The sequence below is a fragment of the Palaemon carinicauda genome, chromosome 18 (assembly GCF_036898095.1).
Source record: "Palaemon carinicauda isolate YSFRI2023 chromosome 18, ASM3689809v2, whole genome shotgun sequence".
Lineage (NCBI taxonomy): Eukaryota > Metazoa > Arthropoda > Malacostraca > Decapoda > Palaemonidae > Palaemon > Palaemon carinicauda.
Window position 1 is genome coordinate 22,507,506 of NC_090742.1, and position 17,269 is coordinate 22,524,774.

Below are 17,269 nucleotides of genomic sequence, written 5' to 3' on the forward strand. Positions count from 1 at the left end.
ATTTCCACATAAATTTCCTAGAGATGAAGGCCGTCTTTCTGGCCCTTCAACAGTTCCAACAATTCCTGGCGAGCCACTCAGTGGTGGTGATGAGGGACAACACCACAGTAGTGGCTTACATCAACAAGCAAGGAGGTAATTTTTCGCAGCACCTATCCCATCTAGCAGTACAGTGAACCCTCGTTTATCGCGGTAGATAGGTTCCAGACCCGGCCGCGATAGGTGAAAATCCGCGAAGTAGTGACACCATATTTACCTATTTATTTAACATGTATATTCAGACTTTTAAAACCTTCCCTTGTACGTAGTACTGTTAACAAACTACCCTTTAATGTACAGAACACTTAATGCATGTACTAACGTACTCTAAACTATAACAGGCACAAATATTAAGGGCGACTTTATATCATGCGTTTCCTAAACACGCCAAAAAGCACGATAAAAAATGGCAACCAATGTTTTGTTTACGTTTATCTCTGATTATAATGAAGAAACAAACGCATTTACACATCTGTGTATAGGTTAGTTTCTGCATCGATTATATTGATTATTCAGTACAGTATGTTGATTTGGTTATTACTAATGTTTTACTTAATTTTTCTTAGGACTTCCAAATGAAATGTTTTTCTTTATGACGCCGCCTGAAATGACGGCGTCATAAAGTACGCTCAGTAAACAAACTAAGGAATTTAACGCGCATGATGGGAGTGATAAATAATGATTTTTCAATATTAATCTTACCCGATAATCATGTAGCTGTCAACTCTGTTGCCGACAGAAATCTACGGTCGGGATACGCCAGCGATCGCTATACAGGTGGGGGTGAACACCACAGCGCCATCTGTGGTCAGGTACTCTAGTACTTCTTGTCAACACCACCTCAATTTTTCCTCTGTCGTGCCTCCGGCTAGACCTACATGGATACGCTGTTGATTCTGGAGTTATTGCTCACGATTTGGTGATGTATTTGCTCTAGAGTTTAGCCTTCGCTATTCAGGAAGCTATATCATTAGCTTAGCAAGTTTTTGGAATTAATTTGATTTAATTTTTGATTTAATTTTGGTACGAAGAGAGTATGAACTCTCTTTCACTTTTAAATGGCCGACCCTTCCCTTAGACGGAAGTGTTGGTGTCGAAGAGAGTATAGACTCTCTTAATTTTGCTTAACAAAGTTATAGATTTATTTTATATCTCTCCGTCTTTTATAGGCCTCTTTGATTAACTTCCTTTTATTATAAACTTATTAAAATTAATTTTTATATTTGTTTATATTCGACCTTTCCTAATAGTAGGCGGTCTTTTCTTGGAACCGAAGTTAATTAACTTTGAGCCCGTCATTTCGTTTTACCTGTTAACATATTATGCTATTTTAATGTTTTTGAAAGAATTTCTTTGATAGTCTTGTACTGTTTTCAAAGTTGAACTAACGTTTTGTTTTGTCTCTGCAGTTGTTGACGTTCAGAACGTTCAACTTGCGCTCTATCGTTACGATAGAGAGAGTCTATCACGGTGTCACGTTGCAGTAAGAGTAAACCGATTCTAGCGTTTTGTTCATTCTTTCTTAGCTTAAATGGTTCTATTCTAATAAAGGAACTTTTTATTTGGGAAACCTTTCAGTTTTTTTCCTTTAACAATAATATGTTTTAACGATATATATAATTGGGCTCTTCTCTCAGGTGCTAAGTCAAGAGAGAGAGAGAGAGAGATAGAGACGGAGGGAGAGAGAGGAGGATAAACGTTTCGTTCAAGCGGGTAACGTTGTTATCGTTTTTGCTCTTCTCCCTAGTCTCTTTAGGGGAAGAAGGTAAACGTTTCTAGAGTTTTATTCTTGTTCTCAGACTTTATGCGGTGAGAGATTTTAAACGTAGTTTATTTGATCTAGTGTTTAATCTCTTTTCCAGCCACTGAATTATTTATCTTTCATTATGTTTTTCTGTTACATTGTAATACTGTTTTCGCAATTACTAACTTTTAATGAAGGATAGAATTGCGTGTTTCAGGTACAAACCACTTAAAGTTTCGAGTTCAGTGAAATAAGTGCAAACAGAAAATCAAAAGTGATAAGTGATAAGCGCAAAGTGTTACAGTGTTGCGTTCGAGGGTTCGTCTGTTCGTGCCAGTTGTTCGCCTAGTCTGGGACCTCTTACAAGCTCCCAAGCCCAGGGGAGAAGTAATGTCGAAGGACTTATGGGTTCAGCAGGCCTTGATCGACGAACAGACGTTTCCCTCCGTGGTTTCGGGTGTAACCAACTCACGTAGCCGACGTGATCACCCCACCCACACAAAGACGAGAGAGCCCATTTATTCCTCGTCTGCGGAAGAGGTTTCTCGCAGAAACCATGGACCAAATCTTGCAGTTTTTAAGTGCAAGTCGGTCCCTTCCGCGCAAGTCCAACTCCTAGGTGGTGCCATTAGCACTGGGTCAGTTCGGACTTGCTGCAGTACGACAACTGCACACCTCCCAGAGAGGCAAGGTGGTATCGCAACAGACAGTAACTCCGTCTGTTGCCGCACCAGCTGTTTTAGACCCTCAGTTTCAACGGACAGTAGCTCCGTTTGTTGTTGTCTTTCTTAAACTCTAGTGGTCTATGCTGCTGACAATGCAGTCTCAGCTTGCGGTGTTGATGCAGGAGTTTCAGGCAGAGAAGGTTAACACACCTCCTCCTGCGAGCGCTCCTCCACCTCTACGCAGTCCAGCCTGCCAGACGTAGGATGTTGAGGTTCCTCAAGCTACCTCCATGCGTGAGCTGCCGCATTGGGAGTTGCCAGATACCAGCTCTGTGCAGCAACCTCCACTTTCCTTGAGGCAGGAGCCTCTTGCCACGCGGCAACCTCCTCAACACTTGAGGCAGGAGCCTTATGCTTTGCAGCAACCTCCTCTACCCTTGAGGTAGGAGCCTCATGCGTTGCGACTACCTCCTCCATCCTCGAGGCAGCTACCTCTTGCGGTGCGACAACCTCCACCATCCTCGAGGCAGCAACCTCAACTCCACCTCTGCGCAGTCCACCCTGCCAGACGTATGATGTTGAGGTTCCTCAACCTACCTCCACGCGTGAGCTGCCGCATTGGGAGTTGCCAGATACCAGCGCTATGCAGGAACCTCTTGCGTTGCGGCAACCTCCACCATCCTTGAGGCAGCAACCTCAACTCTTGCGGCAGCCACCTCCACTCTTGAGGCAAGAACCTCAACTCTTGAATGAGCTCTCGTGGCATGGTTGGTTTCGACCTGGCCTTTCATTAGAAGGGGCTAGCGTTCGATCCCAAGTATGAGGTAGAAATTTATTTCTATTTGAACACGATGTTGTGTTGATATTTATCCATATTGACTCATTAGGGGTAATTTGTATGAATTACTACCAATTGTGTCACGTGGTGGCCCGGGGAAATCTGGTAAAACTCGCTGGTAAAGAGACTGATGTCTCACCAGGTAAATCCTCGGACAGCTAGATTAGTGTCAGGTTCAGATTTCTTTAAAAAATCCTCCTCTACCCATGAGGCAGCCTCATGCTTATGAAACCGCCTCAACCCATGAGGCAGGAGCCTCATACTATGCGGCATCCTCCTCAACGCATGCGGCATAAGCCTCATCCCTTGCAGCTTGAGCCTCATCCCATGCAGCATGAGTCTCATACCATGCAGCATGAGCCTCATCCCATGCAGCATGAGCTTCATCCCATGCAGCATAAGCCGCACGCCATGCAACATGCTCTGCTTACCTTACAGCATGCTCTACATACAGCATGCTCTGCATACCTTACCGCATGCTTCTCAGTCACACATCTTTGGTTGTTGCCAACTCACTAGACTGTCAAGCAGTTTCATAACGTTGCCTTCTAGTCTGCTGCTTTTGCACCAGTGAAACCCTCACTGAGAGAACTTAGCTTTTCTCGGATATGGTTCCTGTAGATGAGAAAGTGCTATTCTCCCTCCTTCTGATTTTCCCTTGAGGACTCTGTCATTTGGAGAGGAGCCTTTAGCTGCTTAGCCTCCTATGGACTTTTATTTAAGCATAGCATGCTTCCAGGGAGGGTAATGGTTCCACTTCAGTCGCTAACCCCGTCTGTTACCACACCTGCTCCCATAGACCTTGAGCTGTGTTGCAAGACATGCAGTCCAAGCTTAGTCCTTGTTAGAGGATTTTTTGTTTACGGAGTCAGTGTGTCACTGGGAAGACGTTCAACAACCAGCAGAAGTGTCTTGTTGTGACGCAGTGCGGCAACCTCAGCAACCCGATAAGGAGTTGTCTGTACGACCCAGACAGTCTAGACAGCTTCGGGTTGTTACTGTACTTCCTCGCTTCCCCATGGTTGACAGTTCACAGACTGTGCAGCAGTACCATGATCTTGTGTCCGGCTCCGTCAGACGACTAGCTTTTATGAGCTCCCACAAGTCGTCGCTGTCTGGAGATTCTCAGATGGACTATGGATCTGACCAAGGAACTGGGCCTCCTGGTCAATTTTGAGGAGTCCCAGCTCGTCCCATCCCAGACCATTGTCTACCTGGGTATGGATCTTCAGAGTCGAGCTTTTCGGGCTTTTCCGTCGGCCCCAAAGATATACTAAGCCCTAGATTGCATCCAGAGCATGCTGAGAAGGAACCGATGCTCAGTCAGGTAGTGGATGAGTCTAACAGGGACACTTTCATCGCTGTCACTGTTCATCGAGTTAGGGAGACCCCACCTCCCCCCCTTCAGTATCATCTAGCGGCTCACTGGATAAAGGACATGACGCTAGAGACGATCTCAGTTCCTGTTTCCGAAGAGAGGAGGTCTACTCTCACGTGGTGAAAGAACAGCTTTCTTCTCAAGGAAGTCTACCTTTGGCTGTTCAGAAACCCGACCGCCGTCTCTTCTCTGACGCATCAGACACGGGCTGGGGTGCGACTTTGGACGGACAGGAATGCTCGGGAACATGGAATCAGGAGCTAAGGACACTTCACATCTATTGCAAGGAGCTGTTGGCGGTTCATCTGACCTTGATAAACTTCAAGTCCCTCCAGCTTAACAAGGTGGTGGAGGTGGACTCTGACAACACCACAGCCTTGGCTTACATCTCCAAGCAGGGAGGGACTCATTCGTGGAAGTTGTTCTAGATCGCAAGGGACCTCCTCATCTGGTTAAAAGATCGAAAGCTCACGCTGGTAACGAGGTTCATTCAGGGCGATATGAATGTCATGGCAGATCGCCTTAGCCGGAAGGGTCAGGTCATCCCCACAGAGTGGACCCTTCACAAGAATGTTTGCAGCAGACTTTGGGCCCTGTGGGGTCAGCCAACCATAGATCTGTTCGCTACCTCGATAACCTAGAGGCTCCCGTTGTATTGTTCTCCGATTCCAGACCCAGCAGCAGTTCACGTGGATGCTTTTCTGCTGGATTGGTCCCATCTCGACCTGTATGCATTCCCGCCGTTCAAGATTGTCAACAGGGTACTTCAGAAGTTCGCCTCTCGCAAAGGGACACGGCTGACGTTGGTTGGCTCCGCTCTGGCCCGCGAGAGAATGGTTCATAGAGGTACTGCAATGGCTGGTCGACATTCCCAGGACTCTTCCTCTAGGAGTGGACCTTCTACGTCTACCTCACGTAAAGAAGGTACATCCAAACCTCCACGCTCTTCGTCTGACTGCCTTCAGACTTTCGAAAGACTCTCAAGAGCTAGGGGCTTTTCGAAGGAGGCAGCCAGAGCGATTGCCAGAGCAAGGAGGACATCCACTCTCAGAGTCTATCAGTCTAAAGGGGAAGTCTTCCGAAGCTGGTACAAGGCCAATGCAGTTTCCTCATCCAGTACCACTGTAACCCAGATTGCTGACGTCCTGTTACATCTAAGGAACGTAAGATCCCTTTCAGCTCCTACGATTAAGGGTTACAGAAGTATGTTGGCAGCGGTTTTCCGCCACAGAGGCTTGGATCTTTCCACCAACAAAGATCTACAGGACCTCCTTAGGTCTTTTAAGACCTCAAAGGAACGTCGGTTGTCCACTCCAGGCTGGAATCTAGACGTGGTCCTAAGGTTCCTTATGTCATCAAGATTTGAACCTCTCCAATCAGCCTCTTTTAAGGACCTCACATTAAAAACTCTTTTCCTCGTGTGCTTGACAACAGCTAAAAGAGTAAGTGAGATCCACGCCTTCAGCAGGAACATAGTTTTCACATCTGAAACGGCTACATGTTCCTTGCAGCTCGGTTTTTTGCTAAAACGAGCTTCCTTCACGTCCTTGGCCTAAGTCGTTCGAGATCCCAAGCCTGTCCAACTTGGTGGGGGACGAACTGGAGAGAGTACTTTGCCCAGTTAGAGCTCTTAGGTACTATCTAAAAAGGTCATAACCTTTACGAGGACAATCAGAAGCCTTATGGTGGGCTATCAAGAAGCCTTCTCTTCCAAGGTCTAAGAACTCAGTTTCTTACCTATTCAGGCTCCTGATTAGGGAAGCACATTCTCATCTGAAGGAAGAAGACCTTGCTTTGCTGAAGGTAAGGACACATGAAGTGAGAGCTGTGGCTACTTCAGTGGCCCTCAAACAGAACCGTTCTCTGCAGAATGTTATGGATGCAACCTATTGGAGAAGCAAGTCAGTGTTCGCATCATTCTATCTCAAAGATGTCCAGTCTCTTTACGAGAACTGCTACACCCTGGGACCATTCGTAGCAACGAATGCAGTAGTAGGCGGGGGCTCAGCCACTACATTCCCATAATCCCATAACCTTTTTAACCTTTCTCTTGAATACTTTTTTTGGGTTGTACGGTCGGCTAAGAAGCCTTCCACATCCTTGTTGATTTGGCGGGTGGTCAATTCTTTCTTGAGAAGCGCCGAGGTTAAAGGTTGTGATGAGGTCCTTTAGTATGGGTTGCAGCCCTTTATACTTCAGCACCTAAGAGTCGTTCAGCATCCTAAGAGGACCGCTACGCTCAGTAAGAAAGACGTACTTAATAAAGGCAGAGTAACGGTTCAAGTCGTCTTCCTTACCAGGTACTTATTTATTTTATGTTATTTTTGAATAACTAATAAAATAAAATACGGGATACTTAGCTTCTGTGTTAACATGTATGCTGGTCTCCACCCACCACCCTGGGTGTGAATCAGCTACATGATTATCGGGTAAGATTAATATTGAAAAATGTTATTTTCATTAGTAAAATAAATTTTTGAATATACTTACCCGATAATCATGATTTAATTGACCCACCCTTCCTCCCCATAGAGAACCAGTGGACCGAGGAAAAAATTGAGGTGGTGTTGACAAGAAGTACTAGAGTACCTGACCACAGATGGCGCTGTGGTGTTCACCCCCACCTGTATAGCGATCGCTGGCGTATCCCGACCGTAGATTTCTGTCGGCAACAGAGTTGACAGCTACATGATTATCGGGTAAGTATATTCAAAAATTTATTTTACTAATGAAAATAACATATTACAGTAAAAGCTTTAATAAAATATGTTATTACAAATATTATTTACCGTATCTATATAAAATCATACATACGTAGCAAAGCAGGAAAACAATCTACGAGAGAGAGAGAGAGAGAGAGAGAGAGAGAGAGAGAGAGAGAGAGAGAGAGAGAGAGAGAGAGAGTTGTTTTACATACGTAAATGAAAATCTTAAACAAAAAAAAAATAGCCCCATTTCATATAAAATAGATTACAAATATTTTACTTTATCATATTACAGTAGTCTGTATAATACTGTAAAGTTCAGTACAGTATGTTGTTGTTAAAGTCGTGGCGATGAAATTCTCACGAAACAAAAACACGCCATTTGAGTACAACAGCTGATTCTCTCTCTCTCTCTCTCTCTCTCTCTCTCTCTCTCTCTCTCTCTCTCTCTCTCTTCGTGTTATACAATACTTACATTTAGATGAAGAAACTAAAATTAGTTTTCTTAGTGTCAATTAAATACGAAACGAAATAATTAGGCCGAGTCTACATCCATTTCAATCATAGCTAAAAATACGGCATCCGATTTCATCAGCAAGCCACTATTTTTTGGGAAATATCATTTTATTCTAGAAAATTGCCACTCTTTAAATAGTTAATTGCACATTAAGAAAGCGTGTACTTTTATTTTTAAATTTCGGGTGTGTTTTAAAAATCGAGTATTGTTGACTTTTTTTTTTTTACTTTTGGCTGTGATTAGATCAGCTGTCATCTAGCTGCCGCTCTTGAGTGTGTACGAATACACTAACAAAGTATCATTTATACCATTTCTTAACTTATTCAAACCGTCTACAGTATACAGTTGATATTACATAAGCACCAATGTGTTATAACCTATCAAATTTTTTTGTTTATTACATTTATACCCCCCCCCTCTCTCTCTCTCTCTCTCTCTCTCTCTCTCTCTCTCTCTCTCTCTCTCTCTCTGTGGGCTACTTTTCACTACCTCCCATTCCTTACCTCTCTCTATCTCTCTAACAAATGATATCTTTGTTGCTCCTCAAAGTTTCATTTATATTGAAAATCAATCATGATTCAATTTTCCTTACTTTCTCCAATCTCGCACCATCGGTCACATCGCGGTATTTTCGATATTTTTGGAAAATCCGCGATATATGTATATACATGGGTTATGAAAAAAATCCGCGAAGTGGTGAATCCGCGATGGTCGAACCGCGAAGTAGCGAGGGTTCACTGTAGAGGTACTGAGATGAGCCGAGATCCACTCGATACCATTATCTGCACGCTTCATTCCAGGTGAAAGGAATATGCTCGCCGACAACCTGAGCAGAGCATCTCAGATAGTGAGCACCGAGTGCTCATTGGATAATCTAGTAGGCCTAGCCAACAAAGTCCTGACTTTGTGGGGTTCTCCGACAGTGGACCTCTTCTCAACGGCCTTGAACTTCAGGCTCCCGTTGTATTGTTCCCCAGTCCCAGACCCCAAGGCTCTCTGGCAAGATGCATTCCAACAACGGTGGGACAACATCAACGTTTACGCCTTTCCCCTGTTCTGTCTGATGAGGAGGGTACTCAACAAGGCCAGAATATTGGTCAATCTTTCAATGACCCTCATAGCTCCGCTTTAGCATCACACAGAATGGTTTCCGGACCTTCTGCAACTCCTAACGGAGCCCCCAAGAGAACTCCATCCACGACACAATATACTGAAACAAACCACATGCCAACATATTCCACAAAGCTGTAGCTTCGCTATGACTTCACGCCTGGAGACTATCCAGCATCTCCTCTCTTCGAGAGGATTTTCACACCAAGTTGCGATTAGGATGTCTGGATACCTGTGAAAGTCATCAGCAGCAGTCTACCAGGCAAAGTAGAGTCTTCTGTGGTTGGTGTCGTGGAAGGGGTATCTCTCCTCTCGATGCCACTATTCCAGCAATAGCGGAGTTCCTTGTGTATTTGCATGAAGAAATGCACCTGTTAGTCTCGGCAGTAAAAGGCTATCGCTCAGCCTTAAGCCTCACCTTTAGACTGAAAGGATCCTTACTCATACGGAGTTATGAACTTACCTGGTCTCAGTCTGAAGTGAGACCTCCCCCATGGAACATGGTTCGAGTTCTCAGGTTTCTCAAGAGACCTCCTTATGAACCATTACGCCAGGCAACAGATCGCCGCCTGACTTTGAAGACAGTGTTTCTGCTAGCTTTGGCTTCAGCCAAACGAGTCAGTGAACTTCATGGTCTCTCATACGACATAGCCCATTCAAGGGGATGGGGAGAGGTAACGTTCAGCTTCGTCCCTGAGTTTAATGCTAAGACTCAGAACCCGGGAGTAGCGGATCCACGATTCGCTCCTTCCGGATTTCTAGTCTCCGTTCTGTAACAGATGACCCATACCATCTCTTACTATGCCCCAGTGAGGAGTTTGAGGCTGTATCTTAAGAGAACAGCCGCAGCCCATTCCCATGTGCCAGCACTATTCATCAGCACGGGAAGGACCAAGAGGAGGGTCACCAAGAACACCATCTCAGCATGGATTCGCAAGGTCATAGACCATGCATTGAATCCAGACCCTCCTCCACATCGCCCCAGAGCTCATGATGTCAGGAGCGTACCTACGTCCCTGGCATTCAAAAGAAACTTCTCAGTGATGCAGGTTCTACAAGGGGGGGGGTGGAATCGTCAGACCACATTCACATAACACAACCTGCAAGACGTGACCCACAGGAGACTCGATACGTTCTCTATCGGTCCTGTGTGGCTGCACAACAGCTGGTTTAAAATCTCAAGCTCCTTATTGGACAAGTAGCAGAAGGTTGAGGGCATTGTTACCCGATTTTAGTCTGCATGAATAAAAAGGTTTGACTGGCTCTTATTCTTTTCTTCATCCTTCCCTCTCTTGGGGAAAGCAGCATCCTGGGTTCTCTGTACAGCTGACCTCCAACCACTGCAGGTAAACCATGCTCCCTTTTGTACCTAGCATTAAGACAGTAATACTGTTGCGTCCCCATACCTTGGTGAGGTGGTATTGGGAAAGTCTTGGTTAGACAGTTTTTCCTTCTAAAGACCCGGAATAACTTTACCTGGACGGTCACATTCCTATATACCTCAATACACAGCTTGCGTAGGCCGCTGACCTTGCGTAGCAAGGTTTTAGCGAGGTGCAGGGACTCGTTATTTTTTAGTACTAGCATACGTACTTAGATAAGGAGCCCCCGGGTATAGCCAAAAGCCAGATTGTCAGGGACGTCCACCCTTCCTAGTGGGTGAGTCACCCCTAATAAATAACATGGTTTGTATTCCAGTCATGGAACAAGGCGGTAGCAAGTTATCCTCCTTACCCCGCTAACTAGCGGTGTGGGTAGTTAGCCCTTGCTAAACTTTAATGGCTCGTCATTTCAGCTACATCGAAAGTAATACCCTTAATAAATAGCTAAGGTTTGTATAGTTAGGAAAAATACAAATTATCTACGAATTTGTCATATTGGCAGGACCTCCACCCTTCCTAATGGGTGAGTCACCCTTAAATAAATAGCATAGGTTTGTATTCCAGTTACGGAACAAATGACAAATTCATAGATAATTTTTATTTTTCCTAAAAATACAAACCTTAGCTATTTATACAAACTTGCCTGCCAGCCCTATCCCCCTTGAAGTCCTACCTCCAAGCAAAGTGAGCTAAATCACCGGTGTGTGAGTGGGAGTGGTAGCAAGCTACCCCCCCTACCCCCGCTAACTAGCGGTGTGGGTAGTTAACCCTCGCTAAATTTTAATGGCTCGTCACTTCAGCTTGGCAGAAAGTAATACCCCCAAAATAAATAGCTAAAGTTTGTATCTTTGGGAAGAATACAAATGATCTACGAATTTGTCATTTCATCATTAATACAGTGGACTGATTCTCACTTGTATGTAGCTTGGACAAGAGTCTTTTCTTCAAAGGAAGACTACTGCCCAGGTATATGACCTAGGTCCTCTGTTCCATTAAGAGGGCCCTGTATGGACTGGTGAAGTTAACTATGGGCAAGAGCATCTCCCTCAGAGCGGTCTCCTTCCTTATGCAGGAATTGGCAGAATGAGTCCATGATCAGCATAGTCTCTCCCTTTAAGTAACCTTCTTCGGAAGATGAGTACAAGTCTCGCTTCCCCTTCATACCCAGTATCGCAGTTCAGAAACCAGAATCAGTCAATGCATTATTACTGGTTTCTCCTTCCTGACATTGAACTGGAAGAAGTAACCAATGGTCTTATTTGGTTACTCTAATGCTTTCTGACCACACCTGCAATACCTTTCGTGAGTGCTGTGAAGGTGAAGAAAGTGGAACAATGAAAAAAGTACGGAAGTTATTGACCAGACCCTTTTGCAACTCTTCATTTACCTCAGAAAGAACTCAGGTCAACATGCTTGAAGTCAGAGTTGTAAGCATGTTTACTGCACATTACTTGCAAAATGTGACCCACAGGTCTCTAGACATAAGTCTTAGGGACTGTTGTAATTACACCACAGGTGGTACAGCTACCTTGGCTCCTCTCACAGGACCATTAACCTCGCATCAAGGGCAAGAGTTACGTCTGAGTTTGGAATGGAAGGAAAGATTGACTGTCTTTTTCTTTTCCTTCTTGTCTTCCCCTCTATTTGGGTACAGCTTCAAAGACTTTGCCATCTGGACTTGATCACGATGCAGGTAAGCCCCACTTAGCATGTGGCTATTCTGTACTCAGGTACGGAAGAGTCTTTTCCTCACACTGCTTACGAGGGGAAGTGTGACATAAGCAGGGTAGTATGGGATTAGGCAAACGTATTACTGTACATACTATACCGTCTGTGCCAGGTCTACGACACAGATATTCGGGTCGGAACAACACTTGAGCTAGTGCCGTGGACCCGCTGGTATTACTAAGCCACTGGTACATGTTGTGGTAAGATCCTTAACATTCTCAGCATCCCAAATGCACAAGATTTGAGTATCCCAGGATATGTTTTTATCCAGTTGGAATGAGGAATTCCTCCTGCCTAAGGATAAGTCTCCTTTGTAAAGATTGAGGGTTTGTACTGTAGTTGTGTAGGAACAATGGACAAATTTTGAAGTAATTTGGATTTTTACTAATTACTGTATACAAACCAGAGTCCTTTATTCAAACTTTCCCACCAGCACCAACCCCCTAGAATGTCCCAGTTGCCATCGAAGTGGTTTGTCAGTGAGCCTGCGGGGGCCTGTTGCCCCTGTTACCGGCCAGTTTTTGATACCTTGTTATAATTTTTATATGCCATGTTCCAGCTTAGGTATTATCCATTCTCCTATGTAAAGGACTCAGGTTTGTATAGTTAGGAAATATCCAAATCTATAATTTTTTTTATTCAACTTACATAGTTGATCTTTATTTCCCTCTATCCTTTCCATACACAGCTGTTTTTTTTTTTTTGTTTTTTTTTTGCATTGGAGCCCTTGGGCATGTAACGTTCTTTTTTCCACTTACTGTAGAGTTACTGTGTGGTTTGTAATGATAATTAAGGATTCTCATGTACTGTAGTTATTTATGAAAAAACACTACAGTACATCATTCATGACACTTATTTACTTCAGGGGAGACAGTGTACAGTAATTTCAAATGTATTGCTGGCAAAGATTAAAGCAAATGAATTCTGGATAAATATTAATACATGTAATTTTATTACTAAAATTGAATGTTTTATACAAATATTTCCATTGCAGATATGCAGTTCCGGGAGCATCAGTGTCAATACCAAGTAACACGGACACCGTAGGACTCAACAAAGTTATTAAAACGTTTTTGAAAAAATGTAAGTGTTGGATGACTTGTTTCATTTAAGGATTATTTAGCCTATACTTTTTACCTCTTTATAGCAGTGTTGTTTTGTATCATTGTTGTCCTTGCTTGTGCATATAGAGTGATTTTATTTTTCAAGTGCAGGAGGTCCTCAGGTTACAAATGAGATCCGTTCGTATGATGCATCAGAAGTCAAATTTTTCAATATTAATCTTACCCGATGATCATGTAGCTGTCAACTCCGTTGCCCGACAGAAATCTACGGTCGGGATACGCCAGCGATCGCTTATACAGGTGGGGGTGTACTCACCAGCGCCATCTGTGGTCAGGTACTCCAGTACTTCTTGTCAACAAGACCTCAATTTTTCCTCTGTCGTGCCACCGGCAAGACCTACATGGATACGCTGTTGATTTTGGAGTCTTTTGTTCACGATTTGGTGAAGTATTTGCTCTGAAATTTTAGCCTTCGCTGTACAGGAAGCTTTAGCCTTAGCTTAGCAAGCTTTTGGTATTAATTTGATTCATTGGTTAACGATCTTTGCTTTACTTTGGAATTCCCCCTTTGACTACTTCTAGAATTCAAGATGTCTGACACTTCCCAAGTTCCTAAATATAGGCGATGTAGTGTTAGGACTTGTAATAGGCGTCTTCCGAAGGCCTCTGTTGATCCTCACACCGTATGTTCCAATTGTAGGGGAAAATCCTGTCAATTGGAAGATCGATGTGGGGAATGTGCTGGGCTTTCGGAATTCGATTTTAATGAATTCCTCAGATATACTCGTAGGTTAGAGAAGGAGAGAGATAGGAGGAGTTCTTCTCGCTCTTTGGATATTTCCTCTCCCCATGCCCCTCAACCTTTTCCTTCCCCTGTGGTGGTGACCCCCGAACCTGCTACGAGTGCTCAGCCTGCAATGGCTGATATGTTGCGTGCCATTCAGGCTCTCGGTGATAAGGTGGAGTCGTTGGTTAGTGACCGCAATCAGCTCTTGGTGGATGTCAGAGAGCTGAAAGCGAAGAGTGCAGTGGGAAGTGTTAGTGCAAGTGCTGTGCATAGTGTCAGTGTCAGTGTTGCGCATGAGGATACATCTGTGCGTGCCAGTCGTCCGCCCAGTCCGGGACCTCTTGCAAGCTCCCAAGCCCAGGGGAGAAGCAATGTCGAAGGACCAAAGGGTTCGGCAGGCCTTGATCGGCGCACAGATGTATCCTCAGTGGTTGCGGACGTATCTGCTAAGGATCGTCCCTTCCACTCCCAGACGAATGAGCCCTTACATTCCTCGTCTGTGGAAGAGGTTTCCAGGAGGAAACGGTGGACTAAGGTCTCACGACCGCTTAAGCGTAAAGTCCCTTCAGAGCTAGTCCAACGGCCCAGGTGTAGCCACTGGGTCAGTTCGGACTCGCCGCAGTCATCGGATGACTGCACACCTCCCAAGAGAGGTAGAGTGGTCCCTCAACAGGCCTCTGCTCCAACCACAGTAGACCCTAAGTGGTCCATGCTGCAGACTATGCAGTCTCAGCTTGCGGCTTTTATGCAGGATTATCAGGCAGAGAAGGTTATCATCCCTCCTCCTGTGAGAGCTCCTCCACAGTTGCGCTGTCCTCAGCCCATGCAGCATGCTCTGCAGACCTTACAGCATGAGCCGCTTTCCATGCAGCATGAGCCTCATACCATGCAGCATGAGCCTCATCCCATGCAGCATGAGCCGCATGCCATGCAGCATGAGCCGCATACCATGCAGCATGAGCCGCATCCCATGCAGCATGAGCCGCATGCCATGCAGCATGAGCTGCATGCCTCACAGCATGCTCTGCATACCACACCGCTTGCTCCTCAGCCCACCGCAGACCCTCCCTCACACCGGCCCTCTGCTTTTGTTGTTGCCAGCTCACAGTCTGTCCAGCAGAGGCATGATGATGGATCCGCAGGTACGCATGCACCCGTTCTGCAGGATTCAGCCGTTCAGCTTGCTGCTCTGCCTTTGCCTCTTACAACTCAACTGTCGGGTGAGGAGGCTTCTGAGGATGAAGCTGCTCATCTTGATGATCCTCTTTCTGATGTTGAAGGACACAAGTCTTCGCCACCCTCCTTAGACTTCCGCAAAGTCCTTGCTTTGTTCAGAGAGTTGTACCCTGAACACTTTGTGTCTGCAACCCCTCGTTCTCCTCCCTCCGAGTTTGCTCTGGGCATGCAGTCTACTGCGCCTGCCTTCACCAAGCTTGTTCTTGCCAGATCTTCAAGGAGAGCTTTGAGGGTTATGGGGGATTGGTTGCAGTCCAAGAAGCAACTGGGAAGGACCTCTTTTGTGTTTCCTCCTCCCAAGCTGGCTTCTAAGTCGGGCGTCTGGTATGCCACGGGAGAGGAACCTGGCTTGGGGGTTCCTGCCTCTGCCCAGGCCGACTTCTCAAGTCTGGTTGACTCTCCCCGCAGGTTGGCTATGAGACGTTCGAAGATCTGCTGGTCCTCTACAGATCTTGATCACTTGTTAAGGGGAGTCTTTCGTGCCTTCGAGATATTCAACTTCCTCGATTGGTGTCTGGGAGCCTTAAGCAGGAAGACTGCCCCTTCTGACAAGGACTCAGCCATGCTGATCATGTCCAGCATGGACAAGGCAATACGGGATGGGTCTGGCGAGCTTGCGGCTTCTTATGTATCAGGGGTCCTCAAGAAAAGGGAACATCTGTGCTCCTTCTTATCTGCTGGTATCACCCCTTGCCAGAGGTCAGAGTTACTTTTTGCTCCTCTGTCCAAGTGTCTGTTTCCGGAGGAATTAATTAAGGGGATGACTGCCTCTCTTCTCCAGAAAGATACGCATGACCTCATGGCTTCTTCTGCACGTAAGGCTAAGACCTTACCTTCCGTGACTAAACCTTTCCGCCCTCTAGCAGTTGATACTCCTGCTTCCAGGTTCATCCCACCCTTTCGTGGCAGAACCTCCAGCAGAGGAGGTACCCGTGCAGACAGTAACCGTGGCAAGTCCAAGAAGGGTTCCAAGTCCACAAGAGGCAAGTTTTGACTTCCCTCCTCTCCAGACAGCTGTAGGAGCCAGACTCAAGACCTTCTGGCAAGCTTGGGAGAGCAGAGGTGCAGACGCTCAGTCTGTGAAGTGGCTGAGGGAGGGATACAGAATTCCGTTCTGCCGCAATCCCCCTCTAGCTACATCTCCCATCAACCTCTCTCCCAACTACAAGGAGAAGGACTAGAGTCTAGTGTTGCAACAAGAGGTGTCGCTCTTGCTACACAAGGAGGCAGTGGTCATAGTCCGGGACCATCAATCCCCGGGCTTTTACAACCGTCTCTTCCAGGTAGCCAAGAAGACAGGAGGTTGGAGACCGGTGCTGGACGTCAGTGCGCTCAATGCTTATGTCACCAAGCAGACGTTCACTATGGAGACGACGAAGTCGGTCCTAGCAGCGGTCAGGCAGGAGGACTGGATGGTCTCGTTAGACCTGAAAGACGCATACTTTCACGTCCCCATCCACCCAGACTCCCAACCTTTCCTGAGATTCGTCTATGGAAAGGTTGTGTACCAGTTCCAAGCCCTGTGTTTTGGCCTAAGCACGGCACCTCTTGTGTTTACGCGACTGATGAGGAATATTGCGAAATTCCTTCACTTGGCAGACATCAGAGCCTCCCTCTATTTAGACGACTGGCTTTTAAGAGCTCCCACAAGTCGTCGCTGTCTGGAGAATCTCAGATGGACTATGGATCTGACCAAGGAACTGGGCCTCCTGGTCAATTTAGAGAAGTCCCAGCTCGTCCCATCCCAGACCATTGTTTACCTGGGTATGGAGATTCAGAGTCGAGCTTTTCGGGCTTTTCCGTCGGCCCCAAGGATCAACCAAGCCCTAGAGTGCATCCTGAGCATGCTGAGAAGGAGCCGATGCTCAGTAAGGCAGTGGATGAGTCTAACAGGGACACTTTCATCGCTGGCCCTGTTCATCGAGTTAGGGAGACTCCACCTCCGTCCCCTTCAGTATCATCTGGCTGCTCACTGGATCAAGGACATGACGCTAGAGACGGTCTCAATTCCTGTTTCCGAAGAGATGAGGTCTACTCTAACGTGGTGGAAGAACAGCATTCTTCTCAAGGAAGGTC

At 45.9% G+C, this 17,269-nt stretch overlaps 1 protein-coding gene across 1 annotated transcript in view; it reads left to right on the forward strand.

Moving 5' to 3' along the window:
* The window catches only part of LOC137657707 (ribosome biogenesis protein WDR12 homolog), a 72,648-nt gene that overhangs the window by 27,962 nt on the left and 27,417 nt on the right, over positions 1-17,269 (forward strand). Inside the window, exon 2 of the mRNA XM_068392129.1 lies at positions 13,101-13,189. Within this exon, the coding sequence (XP_068248230.1) occupies positions 13,101-13,189 (89 nt within the window). The remainder of the gene's footprint in view (positions 1-13,100; positions 13,190-17,269) is intronic.